This window comes from Mytilus californianus, unplaced genomic scaffold (assembly GCF_021869535.1).
Source record: "Mytilus californianus isolate M0D057914Y unplaced genomic scaffold, xbMytCali1.0.p SCAF_2, whole genome shotgun sequence".
Classification (NCBI taxonomy): Eukaryota; Metazoa; Mollusca; class Bivalvia; order Mytilida; family Mytilidae; genus Mytilus; species Mytilus californianus.
In genome coordinates, this window is record NW_026262668.1 from 4734603 (window position 1) to 4756887 (window position 22285).

At 33.0% G+C, this 22285-nt stretch overlaps 2 protein-coding genes across 2 annotated transcripts in view; one reads left to right on the plus strand and one right to left on the minus strand.

The window, feature by feature from the left end:
- The window catches only part of LOC127729128 (zinc finger CCCH-type with G patch domain-containing protein-like), a 39029-nt gene extending 17822 nt beyond the window's left edge, over positions 1 to 21207 (plus strand). Inside the window, exons 11-13 of the mRNA XM_052236786.1 lie at positions 18337 to 18461; positions 19205 to 19287; positions 21013 to 21207. Coding sequence (XP_052092746.1) covers positions 18337 to 18461; positions 19205 to 19287; positions 21013 to 21151 — 347 coding nt within the window. The 3' untranslated portion in view covers positions 21152 to 21207. The remainder of the gene's footprint in view (positions 1 to 18336; positions 18462 to 19204; positions 19288 to 21012) is intronic.
- LOC127729114 (uncharacterized) lies at positions 8639 to 13876 on the minus strand. The gene is made up of 2 exons (XM_052236770.1): positions 13362 to 13876; positions 8639 to 11153 (listed from the first exon to the last, which is right to left on the minus strand). The coding sequence occupies exon 2, from the start codon at positions 11143 to 11145 to the stop codon at positions 8986 to 8988; it is 2160 nt and encodes a 719-aa protein (XP_052092730.1). The 5' UTR covers positions 11146 to 11153; positions 13362 to 13876; the 3' UTR covers positions 8639 to 8985.
- Positions 21208 to 22285: the final 1078 nt, after the last annotated feature.

A 22285-nucleotide genomic window follows, 5' to 3' on the forward strand; every position in this document is an offset into this window, starting at 1 on the left:
CTTCTCTTGTTCTTTTTATATGGTGTAGGTTCAGTGGCTTTTATTGACATTACATAGAAGATATTTCCCATTTCTGAGGTTGCTTTCAAGGTAAAATTTAAACTTGCAATGTTATGTTCTATTTTGAGTAGGTTTATTACCCATTTTTATGTTGTTTAATTTGGTGCAAAAAGCTTTTGTTGATTTATCTTCATCAGGAACACTCAACAGTAACAGTGCTGTATAAATACTTCAATAGCTATATGAAAAAAAGGAACCTTAAAAGAATAACCAAAACCTTAAGGACAACTCTGCCTGAGGGAATTGGAACCTTAATTTTGTTTTGTAATGTCTAAATGTATCAATGGAAAATTTAAGAAATGTAATTTTAAAGCCACTTCTTCGGTAAGCTCAAAGATAAAGGATATTCAGGTTTCTGCAAAAAAAGAGGGGCGAAAGATACCAGAGGGACAGTCAAACTAAAGACTAAGCAACACAAACTCCACCAAAAACTGGGGGTGATCTCAGGTGCTCCGGAAGGGTAAGCAGGTCCTGCTCCACATGTGGCACATGTCGTGTTGCTCATGTTATTACAAACCTGGTAAATAGTCTAATTCGGTAGGTCACATTTGTGAAAAGGGAACGGGATTGTAGTCATGACATAAAGACATGCAAGTTGAGTTATTATAGTTCAAATCTTAAGTTATTGCATTGAAATGTACATCTGCTTAAAAAATCAGAGAGAAAATAGTAAATGCAAATTGGATTTCCTGAATTTCAGATGGAATGAGATCAGATGCATTGAGTTGGAAAGCATCTTTTATTTTACATCAATAGTCTGTCATACAATCATAATTATTACATATCCAGTAGTAATTTTCTAAACCAAAAACATGTATAAACTGGTGATAATTTTAGGCTTCAATGATTGAGTCATGAAGGATTTATGACAAGCAAAAGTGTGTCTGGTAGAATTAGAAAAGAAAACAGGAACATTTTATAAATAGCCAATTTATTATAGTGACCATTGAAGTTTTGAAGTGATATTTTCAGTTGTTCTTCCTTTAAGGTGTGCTGACATAGTTTTTCAGTTAAGAGTTGACCATTAATCATGATATTGCCCACAAGAGACCTGCACTGGGATATTGTATCAATTGTTCGAGAAATGAAACACCATAGGCTTTGGCAAATAGTGTGTTACTAGGTGAAAATAATAATACTGTAATAAAGAGTTTGTCATAGATCATAGTTTTTAGTTGTCCATCAGGTTCAGTTTCAAGGCAAAGATCTAGATATAAAGCAGACTTTCATTTCTCTGTAGTTTATTAATTTAGGTAAGTGTACCATGAAGTTGTGTTCTCATCAACTTGTAACTTAGTACACAAGTTATGTTTCGATTAAGATTCCATTGTTCAATAAACAAGGAAATGTGTCCTGTGGGTTGCCATTCTAAATCACATCCAACAGAGGGCTTTAATTGTGGTCAATATAAGATAGGTAGTTAGATTGTGTTTAAAACAATAAAAATGCTTTCAATCATAAAGTATATTGTATATGATTATTTACATACATGTATTTATCATCAGAATATGACAGTGTATCAAAATAAATATTGATTTGTTTTTATACAAATTAATTGATCTGGGATATATTCATAGTCATTTTGTTCCTTTCAAAGTTCAGACGTGTTAATAACATCCTCTATTTTTATTTTTTCAATATCATGATATTCTCTTAGTCTCTTTACTATCAGAATCCTGTTTTATTCAAAAGAACTGTGAAAGATGTACACTGTTTAATTCAGAATAGAGTGCTGGAATGTGTGCTGGGAATTATATATAACTCTCAGGCCTTTTTTAATGCAATAATGACGAAAATGACTTTAACTGTACACAACTGATATTGCATATATCTGTCCTTGTATTGTAGAAATAGTGTCATTTTATTCATTTTGTGACAAAATTCCTCTGCTTGAGTTGTTATGGCTATTTTGAATGCCTAACAGCAGTTTGAACAGTGAAAATAGTTTAAAATCAAAATTTAAAGGGGCTTCAAATAGGCTTAAAACAAATTTAGAACTCCTTAATGGGTGAAAATTCAATCTCAGTTATCCAGCAACAGTTGACATTTACAATACAAAAATAAGGAGAAGCATTAGACAATCATCCACAAATCTTTATTGTTATAAATTATTGATTATTCTTTATTAGAATAACACAATTCTGCTAGAATAATATATATCAAGTAAGAGATATTTTCACCTAGTTGGTATTTGCAACAGCTGCTACGAAAAAAATATTTGTGTAGAAATGATTTAAAGTAATAATTTACAAGTATGGATGTAAAGTTAAAGTTATGTTGCAGTCAAAAACATTCTCATTAGAGGTACCCATTTTGAATTGTGTGTAGTAAAATGCAATTATTGACTTTTGATTAGGTTGATACAATGATTTATCAACCTTAGAGATATGATATTCACTGAGGTCAACTGATATCAAAAGTCAACAATTGTTTTATTATATTACTCTCCAATTTTTATACGACCGCAAAAAAATTTTGAGGTCGTATATTGGTATGACGTTGGCGTCGTCGTCGTCGTCGTCGTCGTCGTCGTCGTCGTCCGAATACACAATGGTTTTCGCACTCTAACTTTAGTTTAAGTGAATGGATCTCTATGAAATTTTACCATAAGGTTCAATACCACGATTGGGGGTTATGGTACCAACAGTTAAGGAATTAGGGGCCAAAAAGGGGCGGAAAATAAGCATTTTTGTAACTTCCAGACATAACTTGTGTGTTAGCATATGGATCTCTTTGACATTGTACCACAAGATTCCATATCACAAAGGGTCAATGCTGGGATTGATTTTGGGGTTAATTGCCTCAAAATTTTAGGAATAAGGGGCCAAAAGGGGGCAAAAAACAAGCATTTTTCTAGTTTCATGACAATAACTTGTGTGTAAGTGTATGGATCTTTCTGAAATTTTACTACAAGGTTCCATTTCACAAAGGGAAAGCTGGAATTGAGTGTTGTGGTAATTGCCCAAAACGTTTAGTAATAAGGGGCCTAAAAAGGGGTTTAAAATAAGCATTTTTTAGTTTCTAGACAATAACTTGTGTTCAAGTGTATGGATCTCTCTAAAATTGTATTACAAGGTACCATACCACAAAGGCAAGGCTGTTATTGAGCTTGGTTTGGGGGGAAAGGGGGGTGGGGGTGATGAATCATAAGGGGGCGGGGGTCAAAAAAGGGGTAATTTTTCTTTTTCATTTTTTGTTTGTTTAAAATTTACATTTTAAGTTAGTTATTTTTTATCACGAAGAGAAAGTAGGAATTGAGTTTTGGGGTTAATTGCTCAAACATTTATGAATAAGGGGCCAAATATTGGTCGAAAATAAGGATTTTTTTAGTGTGCTCTAATGTTTAAGGAATAAGGGGAAAAAAGGTTAAAAAACAAGGGTTTCCATTTTAATAGACAAATAATTGAGTAAAGAACATTATTTAAAAGCAGTGTAAGGTTGGTAATTCAAACTCATTTAAATATCTCATCTACACTGCTTTTAAATTATGTAAATTGGAAATTTGCCAATAACTTTATTGTTAATAAATGCATTGGAAATTTGCCAACAATTTTAGTGTAATAAACTTCATTGGAAATTTGCCAATATAAAATTTTGCTGATGAAGGTTTTTTGTTTACCTTTAGCCTTGACTATGAAGTCATTTTCTATTTTTATAGCCTTATGATGTAGTTGAATTATTTAATACTTTTATGATGTGTTTAAATGGGGTTTTATCATGTTTATGGTTGCAAATTTATTGTTTTAGTATAATAAACTCCATTTAAAATTTGCCAATAAAAAAAAATTTTGTTTATTTTTAGCTATGATTATGTCATTTTCTATTTTACTTTTATGGTTGCAAAGAAATTTTTATTTTTAGATATTACTGTTAAATGATGCTGATTAAGGTTTTTGCTATGTTTAGCCATGACTATGATGTCATTTTCTATTTTAATATCTGTTATGATGTATTTAAATGGGCTTTTATGGTTACAAAGGAATTTTATTTTTAGATATTACTATAAAATGTTGCTAATGCTGATTAAGGATTTTGTTTATTTTTAGCCATGACTATGATGTCATTTTCTATTTTAATACCTTTATGATGTAATTTCCATTTTTAGATATTACTGTTAAATGATGCTGATTAAGGGTTTTTTGCTATGTTTAGCCATGACTATGATGTCATTTTCTATTTTAATATCTTTATGATGTATTTAAATGGGCTTTTATGGTTACAAAGGAATTTTATTTTTAGATATTACTTTAAATGTTGCTGATTAAGGATTTTTGTTTATTTTTAGCCATGACTATGATGTCACTTTCTATTTTAATACCTTTATGATGTATTTAAATGGGCTCCCATGTATTTAGATTTTTGATTATTTATACATGTTACCAAATTGGTCCACATTGAACAAAAACGGTCCAAATTTCAACTTTATTACATTACATCAAACATTGAATTCTACATATTCTTTGATATATTGAAATTAACAAACAATTTAGTTTATGGAGATTCCACCATAATAGGTAAATTAAATTTTTTCCAGTTCTTACACCACATTCATCCTGTGTCAGAAACCTATGCTGTGTCAAATATTTAATGACAATCCAAAGTCATAGCTGTATCAAGCTTGAATTTTGTGTCCATACTTGCCCAAACTGTTCAGGGTTCGACCTCTGCGGTCGTATCAAGCTGCGCCCCAGCGAAGCATTTTATTAGTATTTACTTAAGATATTTAACTGCTCCTTTTATACTAAATAAAGTTGCCTAGGAAAAACTATTTATAGATACATGTTCGCTGTTCCAAATCTTATATAAACCTCTCATGATTTTTCCCGCAGTGAATATAATGTTTCATCAAAGAAGGCTCCCCATGTTGTTAGCCAATGAGAAAAGAGAACTTTTATAGTCATATAATAAAAAACCTCAATACTCAACCCAGAATCTTCAAACGTTCTACAATTTGTTATGTGCATCTCACAGTGTGTAAGACTTTGTCATTTTGCTGAGAAAACCCCTCTCTTTTGAAATACCATCGATAATCTATAATTCTAACTTACATTCAATTCATGCTTTCAACAGCATATCAAATAAAGTCATTTATTTGACCTTTAAAACTAGAAACAATAAAAGAGAGGCGAAAGATACCAAAGGGACATTCAAACTCATAATTCGAAAATAAACTAACAACGCCATGGCTAAACAAGAAAAAGACCAACAGACAAACAAAAGTACACAAAACACAACATAGAAAACTAAAGACTGAGCAACACAAAAAAACTGGGGGTGATCTCAGGTGCTCTAGAAGGGTAGGCAGATCCTGCTCCACATGTGGCACCCGTCGTGTTGCTCATGTTAGTACAAACCCTGTAATAAGTCTAATTCCGTAGGTCACATTCGGGAAAAGGGGACGGGATTGTAGTTACGACATTATGAACATATCCGCTATCATCTGTGAAAGGGATATTCCGTAACGGTCAACCAACTCGATGATTTCAACTTCACCACTTGGAACTCTTGGTTTTATAGCTTCCTTGTGAGCAGCAACTCTTTATCAAGGAAATCATGATAGGAAATACAAGCCCTGTAGTATCGTATCAACTGGGAGATATTATACTCCGTATGCAGGCTCTGCTGGAATGTTGCTACTGAAAAATGGAAAGTTCCCAATTGGGCAGCTGAAATCATCTCTTATGTCATAAAGTTTTGTTTTCAACCGACCCTCATTGTCAATTTCTAGTTGTAGTCAAGATATGAGGCAGACTTATCTGTATCTCTTGTATCCTTTATCTCAAATTGGATGGGATAGATTCGTTCAACATAGTCACCAAATTTTGAATTATTTAGTGAGAGAACATCATTTATGTAGCGGAAAGTAAAGTTAAAGGATACTGCTAACTTCTTTTCTTTCTTCTTAAGAAGTTCTTGTATGAAGTCAGCCTCGTATGAATAAAGGAACAAGTCAGCAAGAAGAGGGGCACAGTTGGTTCCCATGGGAATGACGATTGTTTGTTGAAAAACACGTCCTCCAAACGTAACAAATATGTTGTCAATCAAGAAATCAAGCATCTTGATAATGTCAGTTTCAGAGAATTTTTGTTGAATCAGAGTGATTTTTTTACAAAGTAGATGTATCCCTCCCTAAGACAAGATACTTGTATCTACGTTGGCCATTCTTTTTTATGAAACAAAGCTGGACCAACTCTTTCAATTTGTCTTTTATATTGGAATGGGGAATACTTGTGTAAAGTGTAGAAAAGTCAAATGTTTTAATACTATTGCAAGATGAAAGAGTCTTAGATTGTATGTACTCTAAAAGAATTTTTAAGTATCCACATCACCTCTAGAATAGGTAGTTTCACAATAACTTTGAAGCCCGGCTTTGATTGCTGATAAGATTGATGTTGATAATTTAGAAAGAGGTTTCGTGGAGCATAAGTATTGCAAATAAGCCATTTATGTCTTTGACCCATTTGCCAAAAAAATCTAAGAAAAAATGATTGGTTTAAAATTGTCTGTCTTTTACCACTGTTCTTTAACTGTCTCTAGTCAGATGTATTTCATCCAAGTCATTTTATGTATATTGTATGAACAAGATTCTGATTTCATCACATTTAATTGTTAACCTTTTTTATACTGTCTCCCTCCCATTGATGGTGCACATTTACAAATTTTACCAAGTTATTGCAACAAGTTTGGGCTATACCTGTATAGTGTCTGCTTGAATCAATATCATAATGGCATAGTAGAGATGTTAACGTATAATTCACATGTATTTAAATGAATTACCCTAATGATTGCTAGGATCCAAGTAAAATTAATTGTTCTCTTTACTCAAGGATAAGTCATTTCTAGCACCAAAGTAATATTTCGAAGGCAGGTTAAAATGGTATTCCTGCCATATCTTTGGAATACCTGCTTGTGTGATTTTCGCTGTGCATGTAATGATTTTGTGTCAAAGAATGATACCCAATATCCTTTGTTTTTCTACTGAATTCCAAATCGACTTGCTTGATCAAATAGTGTGTAGTGTAGGGAAGGAACTGTGCATCCTTCCGGATCTGACCTCATTACTACTTTTGTTTTAAATGGGCTATTGCTTTAGTTGTAAGTTTTATATTCTGTGCTATGTTTTTTCATGTCTGCTTTGTTTTACAGGTAGCAGTATTGTATATCCTTTGTTCTGAAAAAATGTTATTGTCAATTGTCTAATACGATCATGAATTAAATTTAGGAAACAATCGGTGTATGCATTTGGTGATATATTAAGATTAGACAAGAGACAATCACCAGTCCGCTATTAGTATTATATGAAATCACCAGTCCACATTTAGTATTATATGAAATCAATTGATGTGTATCATCAGTGTAGTTGAATAGGAGTAACAATGTGGTGTCACTAGTAGAGTAGAAACTATCGACCATTCTGGAGAACCCGAGTTCGTTCCCGGTTTTTGGAATTCATGTTTCTTATCTTTAGTTTTTTGTGTACTGTATTGTGTGTCTGTTTGTCTTTTCGTTCTTTTTCTTTTGACATTAGTGTTGTCTGTTTTTCCTCGACATATGGTTTAAATTGGCCCAATGGTATCTTCTCCTTTTAAGGTTTAAGCTTCAAAAGCAATTTAAAAAAAATACTCATGGTTCACTAAAGCTGTTACTGGATGTTGTTCCGTGTGTGGACTGTTCTATTTTGGTTTGTAATATACCCACAAGATGTTTGTTACAAGTAAAAGAACTTATATACTTTTTTCTACCCTTTACAAACCAGTGACATAGTTCTAATACTTTGGCAACATTTATATGACGTATGACCTTAAACAAAGTTGAAAATTTGCTTATATGATTTTATAAAGGTTTGCATTTGGTCATAATTGTTTCATATCTTCTTTTTAAAAAGAAACCAGTGATTTTCAGTCTTTCAATTTCTTATCTAACCGGGTTGGACGAAGTCCAAAACCAGCTTCTAGTATGGTGATGTTGGCGGGAGGGCGAGCAGACGGATAGGTGGGTGGGGAACAGTGGATACATAATTTGTGTATTCAACTCCTACAGTTTTCAACCGAGATCCCTGAAACTTCACAGGAAGACTACACATATGTTGAACTTATGCACTTGCTAATATGGAATTGTCCGAAGTTTTTTTTCTTATTTTTCAAGGCTTGGGAACTTAGTAATTTTTCAAGAACAAATTATGAAAAACATTGAAAAAGGGTGTAAGTTTTGTGTAGTCAACTTCTCCTACAGTTTTCAACTCAAATCCGTGAAACTTCACAGGAAGATTGCACACATGTTGAAATTGTGCATCTGCTGTCATCGGAATTGGGAAATCACATGTAGTTATTTTCCAGCAAAACTGACAACTTTTATGCAGTTGCAACTACATTGTAAACATTAATTCTATGTTGATTAGTGACAAATATTGTAACCCGGCTTATTGAGACTGACTGATTGATATATTATATTATATAGTGTTTTGCTAATTTTAAATCTTATTAAAGAATTAATTTAATATACTTCACGTTTGATATTTCTTTAAAATAATTAAATAACAAGAAATTATAATTGCATTTGTACTAAATATGAAATATCATAGAAAATTATGTCTTATTTATTAGATAAAGATACCCTGAAAGCTATGTACTTAGGAACAATTGTGCTTAGAATATTATAAACTTAGCAGCATGTTTATAAGCTAGGTATCGTTGATGAGTTCTTATATAATTAATAAGTAGCTCTGTCAGCAAGCAATATCACAAGACTGACATTATTATACTGTATCCCATTATAATCGGATTTTCTCAACTAACACAGCAAGTTAGAATATATTTGAGCGGAGCACAAAATGTTAGAATGAATATGACCGAGATGGTATAATTTCACAATAACATTTTAGACTTATCTAAAAGTTCTCCTTAGTGTAATATTACGATTTCAGCATCATGAATCATGTTCCGAACCGTCTGAATGCATAGTTGGTTTTTCCATCCCAAGTCGTTTTCGTATACGCTGAACATAGTCACGTGACAAAGAACGTGCAATTCTAGTATGTTCAGGGGAAGACAATGGTGAACGATCATGTGATACAGATCTTGAACGCGGAAGTTTATGTTCCGAGGAAGATAAAGGAGGTGTGTTTTCTTGTGACACAGACATCGATCGAGTCATTTTGCTTTCTGGTGAAGTCACAGAGGATTGTGGAGATGTTCCAGCTCTATTTTTGTATATTCCCATGCTTTTGGCTTCTAGAAGCTGTCGTTTGCACAGAGCAAGAATACGCTTCGTTTGCTCGAGGTCGTTTGATAGTGGTCTTTCATTTAAAGTTTTCGTCATAATATCACAATATGGAATTGATGATTTTCTGTCTCTAACTAAGCCTCTGTAGCGGTTATCAGACAAATCTATTCTAGAGTGTGCCAAATCTTGTTGAACATCACTTACAGAATGACGTCGTTTTGAACTTCTTGGACGGTATCGTGTTTTTATTGACTGGATTTCTGATTCGATGCCGTTACCATTTGATTCCTCTGGTATTGGAGAATGCATAGGGTTTTCGGATGTCATGCTGTTTGTCATTGGAGTAGAACTATTATCATCTGGCAAGATTTCGCTATACCGCATTCCAAATTCTGTAGAAAATTTATGAATAAGTTGATCAACTGTAAGTCGCTGGTGTTCTTGATCATCAGCCAGTGAATCTGGAGTGAACGATTGACCATTTTCTGTTAGTAAATTTTCATTCTGAAGAAATTCGCGAGAAAAACTCGGAGGTAAAATTCTTTCTTGGTGCCTATCATTTTCATGCTTCAAGTCGCCAATTGCAGAATCAGCAGTCGCAATACTATCATCATTTGTTTCATTATCTCTAAACTTCCATATTTCATCCTGAGTAGTGGTAAATGTCAAAAAACCTAAAAGTTTATCCAACTCCTCTTCAAGTATTTGCCCAGGTGCAAAAGACAATTCTGTTTTCTCTACAGCAACTGTTTTGCTTAAAATTTGTTCACACCGATCAGCAACGAGCTTTTCATATTGTTCTGTTCCCCTACCACAGCCGTAATTTAAAACCAATCGAATGAAGTCTATCACACCAAGTATATTTTTCAAAAGCGATTGCAATTGTTGCTTGCCTTCAGAAACAGGATTAATTGAGGCGTGTTGTTCACCGTAAGAATCAATCTGATTTAATAATTTCCTTTCTGCCTGGCGTATCGTGGCGATCAGTTGCTCTATTTGAGTATGAATTTGTTGTTCGATTCTTACTCTGCTTCTCTCCCACGTATCACCTGAAGCACTTATACCATCCAAACGATAGATGATATTCATAGCCTCTGTTTGTAAACATGACAGTTGGTCTTGTAAAAAGTCTCGCTGTGTAAAAGAATATTCGGAGGAAGACGATGGTGTTCTTAGTGCTCGGACTTCGTTTTCTAAAATAAATTCGTGCTCCTGTAAAGCTTGTGAGAAACTGAATGTATTCTTCAAACTATCGGTTAGTCTTTCTAATCTCTCTTCATCAGAAAGACCCTTTAATGCTTCCGATATATTAATAGGTTTCTTAATTTCACAATCAGTTGTTTCAAATTCGGCCGATTTCTGACGCTGAATAAAATTCTGCCATTGTATATTTCCAGTATCTGAATATTCATCATAAACGTCATCTTCATTGTTTGCCTTTGGATTTGCCTTCTTCACTAAGACTTCATAGCTATCTTCTGAATCGGAATACAAGCCTGGAAAGAGTGGTTCTTGTTTCTTACGTAGTGATAATGTCGGCACATTACTGATGATAGACTGTTCTATAACTGTGTTATCGAGCAGACCTTTTACTCCTGTTCCTGGTAATTTGTTACATTCCTGACATATTGGACAAAGAAGCTTTCGCTCTTGAACATTTTCGGGTGATTTGTGAATATAAGCCTGTAAACAACCGAGGCAAAAACTATGAAGACAAGGCAAAACTTTTGGATGATTGAATATACTAAGGCACAGCTTACAACATATTGAATGGGACAGTGGCAAATTATGAGATGAAACTCCAGTGTTTCCTAAAGATGCGAGCAGCTCTGGAATTTGTCTTTTCACATTAGACGTCATCATTCAAGTTCCTGTAAAATAAAGACCATGCAACCAAGTAGTTAATGATAATAATTAGATGAATTGTGAACGATATTATATCTTTACTCATTTTGGATACGGTCTTTCATTTACATTTAAAGATTTCAAGATTTCCAATACTGATTTCTTTAAAAGGAACTTGCATATTTTACATATTCATATTTTCAAAATGCATTTTAATATGCAAAAGCATAACATCATTTTTGGATATCTTGACAAATTATTTTTTACAACAATATGGTTAAACTCATCAGAGATACTCGGCTTATAATTTAGTGCACTTTACGCGCGTTTCGTCTACATAAGACTCAACATTTTCCCTCGAATCAAACCAGTTAGAAGGCCAAATCAATTACGAAGATAAAATACATTGGAAACATAAAAATCCAAAAAGTAAGAAAATTCCATTTGGCTGTTTAAATGTTATGGATATAACTTTTAAGATACTATCTGTTAGAAAAGACACTTTCCTAGATAAATCGTGTAATATGTATGTAACACTATCGATTTTGTCTGCAGTTGTTCAGAAAATTATACTGTTATGTAATCTAATATTATATGAATGATTCATGTTCAGGATATAACTTAATAGTAAAGTGCAAAAGTTTAATGTTAAAAATGTTTTCAACAGACGCGAGTCACCTCAAATAAATGATCGAGTGAGAAGTTTAGACATTGATTTACGTAATATGGTTAAAAAGTAAAACAAAATAATATGCATGAAGGGTAGGCATACGACGAATTATCAGTGTGTCTGTTTTGAGTCACAATGATGCGTTGTCTCTTTATTGAATTCCAGAACACTGCTCTTTTTTTTATAATCTTGGTCAAAGTTGGCTCAAAACGCGGGACGAAAGAGCTTAATCACTGCGTAGCCACTTTAATTGGGTATAAAACTTTTTTACACCTCACAGGCCTATAAACTCGAAATTATAATCGACACATATAGAGATTAATACCAAGTTATAGCATGTATAATAATGAATCTGCAACTACAAGTATCAAGGAGTGCTTACATTCTAAATTTTGACAAACTAAATGTTGAATAACAACTTGGGAGAAGAAGACATTACAGAACATCCAAGTCTTTATGTGAGTCGGAATCCCCGCGATGTTAACGTTAAGTTCGGAATATAAAACCAGGATTAAACTTGATTTCTGAAGTTCGTAGGACTAAACGTTGTTTTTGTCTCGCCTAAGTCGCAGTATGCGAGACATAGTTATTACTATCCGGCGGCGGCGGCGTTAACTATTTGTATAAAGCTTTATATTTCAGAAGGTAGAAGACCTGGATGCTTCATACCTTGTATGCAGATACCTTATGTTACGAAGTTTCCGCCTGTTATATGCCCATTGTCCTTGACCTCATTTTCATTGTTCAGTGACTGCTTGAAAAAAATTACAGTTTTTTTGTCATGTGAATTACTCACTTATTATGAGTAATAGGTTAACTATATTTGGTATATGGGTTCCTTGTAACGTCTAATTGTCCGTCAGACAGGGTTAACCTGACCTCGACCTCAATTCATGGATCAGTGATCAAGGTTAAAGTTACGTGATTAGGTCCGTTTCTCAGATACTACAAGTAACAGGTCAACTATATGTGGTGTATGGAATGATTTTAAAGGGGAACATGTCTGTCTAGCCGGTGTCATCTGACCTTGACCTCATTTTCATATTTCATTGGTCATTGTTAAGTTTTTGTATTTTGATCTGTTTTTCAAATACTAATAGCAATAGGTCAACTATAATTGGTGTATGGAATGATTGTAAGGTGTACATGTCTGTCTAGCCAGTATCATCTGACCTTGACCTCATTTCCATTGTTCATTGGTTTACATTAAGGTTTTGTGTTTGGTCTGTTTTTCAATTAACATAACCAATGGGTCAGCTATATTTGGTGTATGGAATAATTGTAAGGTGTACATGTTTTTGTGGCAGTTTTTATCTGACCATGACCTCATTGTCGTGGATCTTTAAAAATGTTAAGTTTATGTAATACTTGTAGAAAAAACCTTTATCTTTAAGACTTTTAACATAAAATCAATGGTCAGTAAAACAGGCGAGATATTTCAGCGTGTGCACCTGTTCTTCTTTTATATTAATTAAAATAGATGTGGGGCAATGAAACCCAAGCAACACTAGGTAGACTACAAATCTTTCAGATATGGTGTGGCTTTAAAATTATTAAAACTTACCTTGAAATTATACCTGGTGCTTGGGTTAGAATCGAGTAATTTTGCACTGCAGTATTTTGCATATTTTCTAGTCTGTATTTCCTTCGTATAGCTAATCAATAAATAATCTGTCAGTGAATCGGTCTGGAAACATATCAATGGAAATATATATTGGAATATTACCATTTCAAAATCAATGAAGAAAATGCTATTATACCCGTTGGTTATCGTTGTGAAATGTATTATTTATTTAATCCAAATAGGTTCTGTCCATCTTTGAAGCTGCTTTAAGCGATAATTTCTTGAATTCTAATAAAATATTACTAAACACCTGCTCACAATAATCCTTCACAGCTATAGTTGTGTGGATTGCAACCTGGGACAAAATATGTCGATCTACTAAACACATGCACACAACAATCCTTCCCAGCTATAGTTGTGTGGACTGTAACCTGGGACAAAAATATGCCGACCTTTTTTGCTTCAGACGATTCATTCTAATGCTAATCTTTTTACATGGACTGCTGTGACATTAACTTCCGAGTAAGAATAATCAATTTTTCTTCACGGTTCGTTGCTTTCAGCAGTGTTGGATATAGATTTCCATAAATTAAGGTGATGATACAACATAAATAAGATCATAATAAATAAATCAAATTGAATGAATCTGTTTGTCCGGGAGAGTTTGGAATATTTTTAAAACGATTACGTACGAAGAAACATTTTGTGGATGTTTGGTCAGTCATATCAAGACATATAAAATGTCTACTTTGAAGTATATTTTTAAAAACATACAAAAGGGATTATTAAAATCACCGCTAAATAGATAGTATAAGTTACACGGTAACTCATGACACCACTAGTAGCTGCATGGCATTCCTCTTATATAATAAATAAAGATTACAGGTAAATAGTGTTACTTTATTAAAATACTAGTAGTCAAAATAGTCAGTGTAAGCTGCTGCCATCATTTGGCTTCCGTCACTTTAATTGTTTATAAACTTTCAAAAATATATTTCGTTTTAAACTACCAGCCATACTTAAATCAAACCTATTGCCTCAACATCTTAAGGGTTTCAAGTTTCCGTGATTTGACTAAAAACAAAACAGGAAAAGAAGTTTCAGCTCATTTACCAACTGGACTTTTGCGGGTATTTTTGATACAAATATTTAATTGTGACGAGTAGTTATATTTAACTTAACTGCTATGTTCTGATTGACATGCCAGAATTACTACCATAAGACCAAGCAAATTGTGAAGGAATTGGGCTCTAGGGAGGGTTTCTTGTATTACTATTATTGGGGAGGTATATGTAAGAAATGGTTGCAACATTATGTCTGATTTTTTGTGCTAAATGTTTCAGCACTTTTATTGTGTAAATATATCCACACTAACCCTACACCAAGTTGACGAAGTAGGGTTTCGTGGAACCCTTATTCAGTTGATAAAGTCTTTTTTGCATTTTTTTGCCCTTCAACCGTTAAACAACAGTAGTCTACATTATGCATATGTACAGATTTAGCTTTGCAAGCTTTTTGATGCCTTTAGTTCACAAAGAAAATTTGCTAATGACAGATTTTCGTGTTAATTTATTTTAGATAATTACCATAACTTTGTAGTGTTTCTACTCCTTCTTTGGTAATTATTGTTATAAGTTTTATCTTTGAGTCGGTTGAACGACGTGTAGTGAACAACATTAGCGTTGTTCACGATTATTTGAAAATAATACGACATAGTACAGCGGCAAAGTTTTGTCTGGTATTATCGATGGCTTTCTCAAAGACAGACAAATAGAAATTAAAACATTTTAATGATGCGCCTCTGATGGGTGTTTATGCTTAAATATTACACGTAACACTATATAATTTCAAAGTTGTTCAGTTGAATAATATTTATTAGTTTATCAAGACGAATGGTGTGTCCTTTATGTTCTAAAATACGATACATGACTTTGATTTGAATATAAAATTCGGTGATAAACCGTTATATCAACTTTTAACAAACATAATGCATTATCATTGTTACCTTTGTGGGAGAAATTATGTAAATGTATCATGAAAGTCATAATCTGTTTTTATTACATGTTAAAAGCTTGGAATGAAAATATCTTTTGGAAATCAATTTATTATTACACTGTGATTTTACTCAACCGTAATTAATGGGGGTCTCATTGGGGGGTTCTGATCCCGGATTCCGCTTACTGTTTTGACAGATTCCCGTATCCCGCTTACACTATGTACGTAAACAATTCTCATTTTTTGTCGAGCCTGCGACTTTTGTCTCAGAAAGCTCGAAATAGGGATAGTGATCCGGCGGTGGCGGCGGCGGTGGAAGCGTTAGCTAACTTCTTAAAAGCTTTATATTTTAGAAGCTAGAAGACCTGGATGCTTCATACTTTGTATATAGATGCCTTCCTGGATGCTTCATACTTTGTATATAGATGCCTAATGTTACGAAGTTTCCGTCTGTCGTATGTCCATTGTCCTTGACCTCATTTTCATGGTTCAATGACTACTTGAAAAAAAAAGTCAACATTTTTTGTAATGTTAATTTCTTTCTTATTATGAGTAATATGATAACTATATTTAGTATGTGCGTACCTTGCAAGGTCCTCATGCCCGTCAGACAATTTTCATTTGACCTCGACCTCATTTCATGGATCAGTGAACAAGGTTAATTTCGTGGTCAAGTCCATATATCAGATACTATAAGCAGTAGGTCTACTATATTTAGTATATGGAATGATTGTAAGGTGTACATGTACAACTGGTAGGTGTCATCTGACCTTGACCTCATTTTCATGGTTCAGTGGTCAAAGTTAAGTTTTTGAGTTTTGGTCTTTTTTTCTAATACTATATGCAATAGGTCAACTATAAATGGTGTATGGAAATATTTTATGATGTACATGTCAGTCTCACAGGTTTTATTTGACCTTGACCTCATTTTCACGGTTCATTTCTCAGTGTTAAGTTTTTGTGTTTTGGTCTGTTTTTCTTCAACTATAAGCAATAGATCAACTATATTTGATGTATGGAAGGATTGTAAGGTGTATATGTCTGTCTGGCAGGTATCATCTGACCTTGACCTCATTTTCATGGTTCATTGGTCAATGTTAAGTTTTCATGGTTAAGTTTGTTTTTTAGATACTATAAGCAATAGGTCAATTATATTTAATGCCTAAATTGATTGTAAGGTGTACATGTCTGTCTGGTATGGTTCATCTGACCTTGACCTCATTTTCATTGGCCATTGGTCAATGTTAAGTTTTCTTGTTTAAGACTGTTTCTTAGAAACAATAAGCAATATGTCAACTATGTTTGGTTTATTGAATGATTGTAAGGTGTACATGTATTTCTCGTTTGGTTTATCTGACCTTTACCTCATTTTCTTGGATCATGTTAAGTTTTGTGTTACTTGTAGTAAAGCTTTGTATTTAGGACTATCAACATAAAATCAATGGTAAGTAAAGAAGGCGAGACATTTCAGCGTGTGCACTCTTGTTTGTGATTTACCGTATCCCGCTAGACTTCATTTCCCGTTTTCACGGCACAATAATTTGACTTTCACGTGTCACGCTTACAAAAAATCGGCAATCCCGCATCACGCTTATACCCCAATGAGACCCACATTAATATGTACAATATAATGTCAAGATATGTTTACGTCCCATCTGCAAACAGCGTTCAGTTGAAAAGAAAACATTGACCTCGTTTCCTTATACAGAAAATATTACGCAGATAAACTTGGTCAGATGTTGGTTTGTGTTCTTTCTTTCTATTGTTCTTGCGTGTTTGGCGGTTCTTAATTGCCAATGAAAATTAATCATTAACAAACTGAACGTTTTGGTCTCCCTTAAGAAATGTCTAACACCTCGTAGCAAAGTTGATACAGTACTGAAAATATTGTTAATTCATTAAAATCTAGAAATGAAAATTGTTCAACATTGAGATTAAAAAAAAATTCGTGTTCCTTACAATATTGAGACTTTTTATGCCCCCGCCGTAGGGGAGGGGGCATTAATTGTTACCCTTGTCCGTCTGTACGTACGCACTTACGTACGTCCCGTTCTCTAACTTTAGTTTGCCTCAACCACATGTTATGAAATTTATACATAATGCTTATTACCACAAAACACAGATCAATTTTGAATTTTGGTGGCGTCACTTTTACCGTTCTAGAGTTATGCCCATTTACAAATGGAAAAATTGCAGAATTTTTCGTTTCCGTTCTTTAACTTTAGTTTGCCTCAACAAAAAGTTATGAAACTTATAGACAATGCTTATTACCACAAAACACAGATCAAGTTTGAATTTTGGTGGTGTCGCTTTTACCGTTCTAGAGTTATACCCCTTTACAAATGGAAAAATTGCTGAATTTTTACATTTCCGTTCTCTAACTTAAGTTTGCCTCAACCAAATGTTATGAAACTTATAAAGAATGCTTGTTACCACAAAACTCAGATCAAGTACAAATTTGGGTAGCTTCACCTTTACAGTTCTTGAGTTATGTCCCTTTATAACGTTATATGCAAGCTGGGGCATCATCTGTGTCCCATGGACACATTCCCCATTTATTTTAATTATAATTGGTCTCGTTAACCAATGCAGCCCCACCCCCAAAAAAATGAATGGTTGGTGCCTATTGTATACTAGGTGTACTTGAACTGTGATTCATGGTGTTAGTGTTCTAATATCATATTTTAATAATGTATTAACAGGGGGTGATGTGGGGTATAAATCAAGGAGTCGGCAACACAAGTAATCAAAACTCATCTAAGGTCAACAATAAAAAGTATGGGATAAATTTAAGAGACTCAAAAACACAAGAACAATTAAAAACTAGACTGGATCATAGAATGATCATAGTTACTTAAAGCAAGCTCAAAGTACCTACCTGCTTATATGAAAGCATGTACACTCTAATATCGGTGGCTGTATTTTTGATAACATTGAGTAAAATCTTTGTTCTAGTATTTCTGTTTATTTTCTATCTTAGGTGATATAAAGGAACTGATTCCTGACCATCATGTTCACATCAATCATAAGAAACGGAGTGAACCAACAAAAGAAATAACAGAGAATGATCTTTCAAAAAGAAGTGACAGAAATATTAATGTCCAGGTAGGGTAGGCTTAAAACATGCTTATTTACAAAATTTATATGACTTTTACATGCATAGTTTTGATGAACAATTATACATGATTACTGATTTTTGAGTGTCTGGTGCTTTTTTGCAATCTTTGAGCTTACTTACTACCCTTGTACGCCTTTGGTGTGTAGGGTAGTAATCTCTGCAGCTAGTAGGATTTAAAACTTCAGAATGTTATCATTGGTGTAACCATCTTGTCTTGACATAGACTTAAATTGTCTCTTTATTTTATGTATTTAATTTGTCACGGTAAATTATTCTCATGATGTATCTCTTTTTTAACAATAATAATGGCATGAATTTACCAATGCCCCTTGATTGGTGAATATAAAAAATCTAACTATACTACTAGATATTTACAGAACAAAATATATGCCAAAAATTTTACATTAACAAAATGCAAAATATAAGTTCTGCAAAGTTGAGGTTGATCCTGATGAAAGGCTGAAAATGTTGACTGCCAATGAAAAAAAATGTAGGAAAGAGTAGAATTATAGCTTTGCAACATGCCATCTACAGAACGAGTTGTTGCAAGGATTCTTGAAAATGGAACATTTCCAGATACCATAATAAACTGAATTAAATGTCAAATTTTGTACATTTACATTTTCATCATTATGGGTGTCATACGTGTCATACTGCTATGTGTTGTATATTTCCTCTTCTGCCATAGTAGATTTAAACATGCTAAAACACATGTTAGTTTGTATTGTAGATATTCAAAACACATGAAGAAATGAAGAATGTGGAAAAAGAGATATCTAGATTAAAACAGTCACTCTCAAGAAATGAAAATAAGTAAGTACATATATCTTTGTAACCACAAAGTGATATTTCCAATGATACTCATGCAGTTTTTTTCTCCGGTCTTCAATCTTATAACCTCACGTAATTAAACAACTAAATATCACTTTTATGTCCTTATAAATCTTGTTTCAGCATATTAAAAATGTTGAAAAAAATGTCACTTTGCATCAGCAAGGAATCATTTTCTTGTGATAATATTACTGAGTTATTGAATACCAGACCCTTATTAGTTCCCAATAAAATTTCTTAATCATATAGTAATCACTTTGTCCATCCGTCCTTCCCTGGGTCCAAAACAAATGGTATCTGGATGATAAATTGATTATCCCTTGCCTAATTGGATTGAACCTTATCCAAGGGAAAAATCATATTGCTGTTGTGGTCAATATGTCAAAGTTCAAGGTCAATTGGTTCTAAAAACTTTTTGGAAAAATGGTAGCCGAATGGTAACTGGAGTATCCCTTACTTGATTGGAATGTCAATGAAACTTATACAAATGAAAGATACATGTAGGGGGAGAAACCTATCTATTGATTTTGAAAAAAAAGAAAAATGTGAAAAAAGTTTTCCTTCTTTGATTGAAATGAAACGTATACATACAGATGGAAGATAAAAGGTCAAGATAACTATAGTATCACTAGAATTTTTTTTAAAAAGTTGGTTCAGCATTGTATCCATCTATGAACACATTCATAAAGGCTAAAAATAAGCAATACTAGAAGATGTGTATTTGTCCCTTCAAGTATACTAGTGCTGTACACCCTTGAAAGGAATTTTTTTAAAGGGTTTCTGCAGAACCATGTGTCTTGTCTGTTATTGCTGCTGTCAGTGCAGAAGCGTAATGTTGACTGTAAAAAATGAGTCCATTTATAAGTAAAATACAGATTAATAAAACTTATTCAACTTTTTGTTTAGATGCCATTTCTTAATCTTGAAGATTAGCTTCTGTTCAAGTTTCATTATATATCCATGATGGTTTTCAAATGTATTGTGTCAAAAAAATATAATCACCTTCTGTTTGTAAATGCTAAAAAAAACCAAGTTCATCTATCAGTTAAATACTTAAATATCAAAAAATGAATTTTCAAAATTTTGTTTCAGACCAATTATATCTTAATCATGAAAAAGTTTTAGCCAAAGTTTCATAAAATTGTATGAAGTTTTGACAAGTAATTGATGTTTAACAAACTTTAATCCCAAATTGTATCTGCTTGTTACTGCGACTACAAGTGTTTCTATCCATCTGTTGCAGTTAATCAAAAATCCTGACCAAATTGCAATGTTTTATTAAATCAAACTGTCAGTATAACAAATTGAATTTGGCAGATTCATGAAAGAATTTGTGCATGTAGACCTCCAACAGGGAAATAACTCTTGCTCATATTATGTCAATCGAAAACTATCCAATACTATAATCTCAAATTATAATACAACTGTAAGTAAGCATGGTTAAATGAGACATTTTAAGATCACTTCCATATATGCTACGTCTGTAATTTCAGACCATGAATTATGGAATTTAGTACCTGAAATTCAAATGTGTAGCATTATCCAATCAAAATGTACATTACAAACACTTGCATTGTAGGGGAATCTTTTTTAAAAAGCTGTGTCAGTAACACACTTTCCTGGCTGATTAAACTATATTTAGATGAGATCTGGTTTTATTTTATTTAGATATAGACATTACTTAACCATGCCACATTGTTGTTTCAGGGATAAAGGTGTAGCCAATGTGATAAAACAGAAAATATCTGCCAAAGAAGAATATTTACAGAAACTTAAACTTTCTGAACAGACAATGCAAAATCACCAGACCAAAAGATCAAACCACAAAAAATTAACGATTTTCTGAAAATATGGAGAATGTGCAATTTTATCTTTGATAATTTATTAAATGTGACACAATAACCTTTTGTGATTATGTAGTTAATCATGAACACAGATTAGTTTTGGTATGCATGGTGTTGGACTTGTTTGGCAGATTTTAGAAAAACAGATTTCTAATGTTTGGCTTCAATGTCATATCATAACAAGAGTGCACATGCTGAAATGTCTCACCTGCTTTACTGATTAAGATTGAAGTTGTGTTGAAAAGATAAAAGGTTTTACAAGAAGTATCATATAAACTTGACACTGGGAATAGCATCACTATATTATGTACCAGCTTATCATAATCAAGATCAGTTGACCCTGCCAGGCAGATATGTACCCCTTGCAATCATTCCATACATCAATTACTGTGGAATCATTTATTTTCGTGGGTATCAATTTTCGTGGATAGAGAAAAAACAATGTTTCTTGGTATACGTAAATTCGTGGATCGCTGATTACAAAAAAAAAAAAAAAAAAAATCAGATACGTAATTCGTGGATTTCTTTTTGATTTTGGAGATCATATAACCTCCTTGGTTTGATCAATAATAAAACAAACAAAAAAGAAGGAATTCATTGAAAAAGTTTTGAATTGTCAAAATCCTCGCTTGGTCATTCTAGGTTAAAGTGTTCATTGAAAACTTCTATTACAATAATGGACAGAGACAACTAATTATTTGTTTGTTTTACAATTTATAAATTCTTGTCGGAATTTTATAAGGCATTCAAAACTCTATGATTGAAAGTTCATTTCCCTAATCACGATATAATAAACAGTCATATAAGTAAAAGGTGTGAAAATAAATGTTCCTGTCATAAACAATATTACCTACGGGCAATATCCCCGTACTTAATCCTATTGATTTTTTATCACCAGTAAACCAAACTATGACACGGTAATTAACAACTTGCAGTTATTTTCCATGAACAGTTTTTCAAAATTTCAAAAAGTAAATTATCACTGATATTCGATATTTATTATTGATTTAATCAAAATACTTGTATCTTCTTTCAATAAAAACACGTGTTATGTTACAATGTTTATCGCTAGTCAACACTATACTTGAACTGCATAACATAACCGGAAATAAACATCCGACTCCATACACATTTCT

Excerpts from the sequence above, each read along its gene's own strand:
- LOC127729114 (XM_052236770.1), bottom strand. The coding sequence starts at position 11,145 with ATGATGACGTCTAATGTGAAAAGACAAATTCCAGAGCTGCTCGCATCT.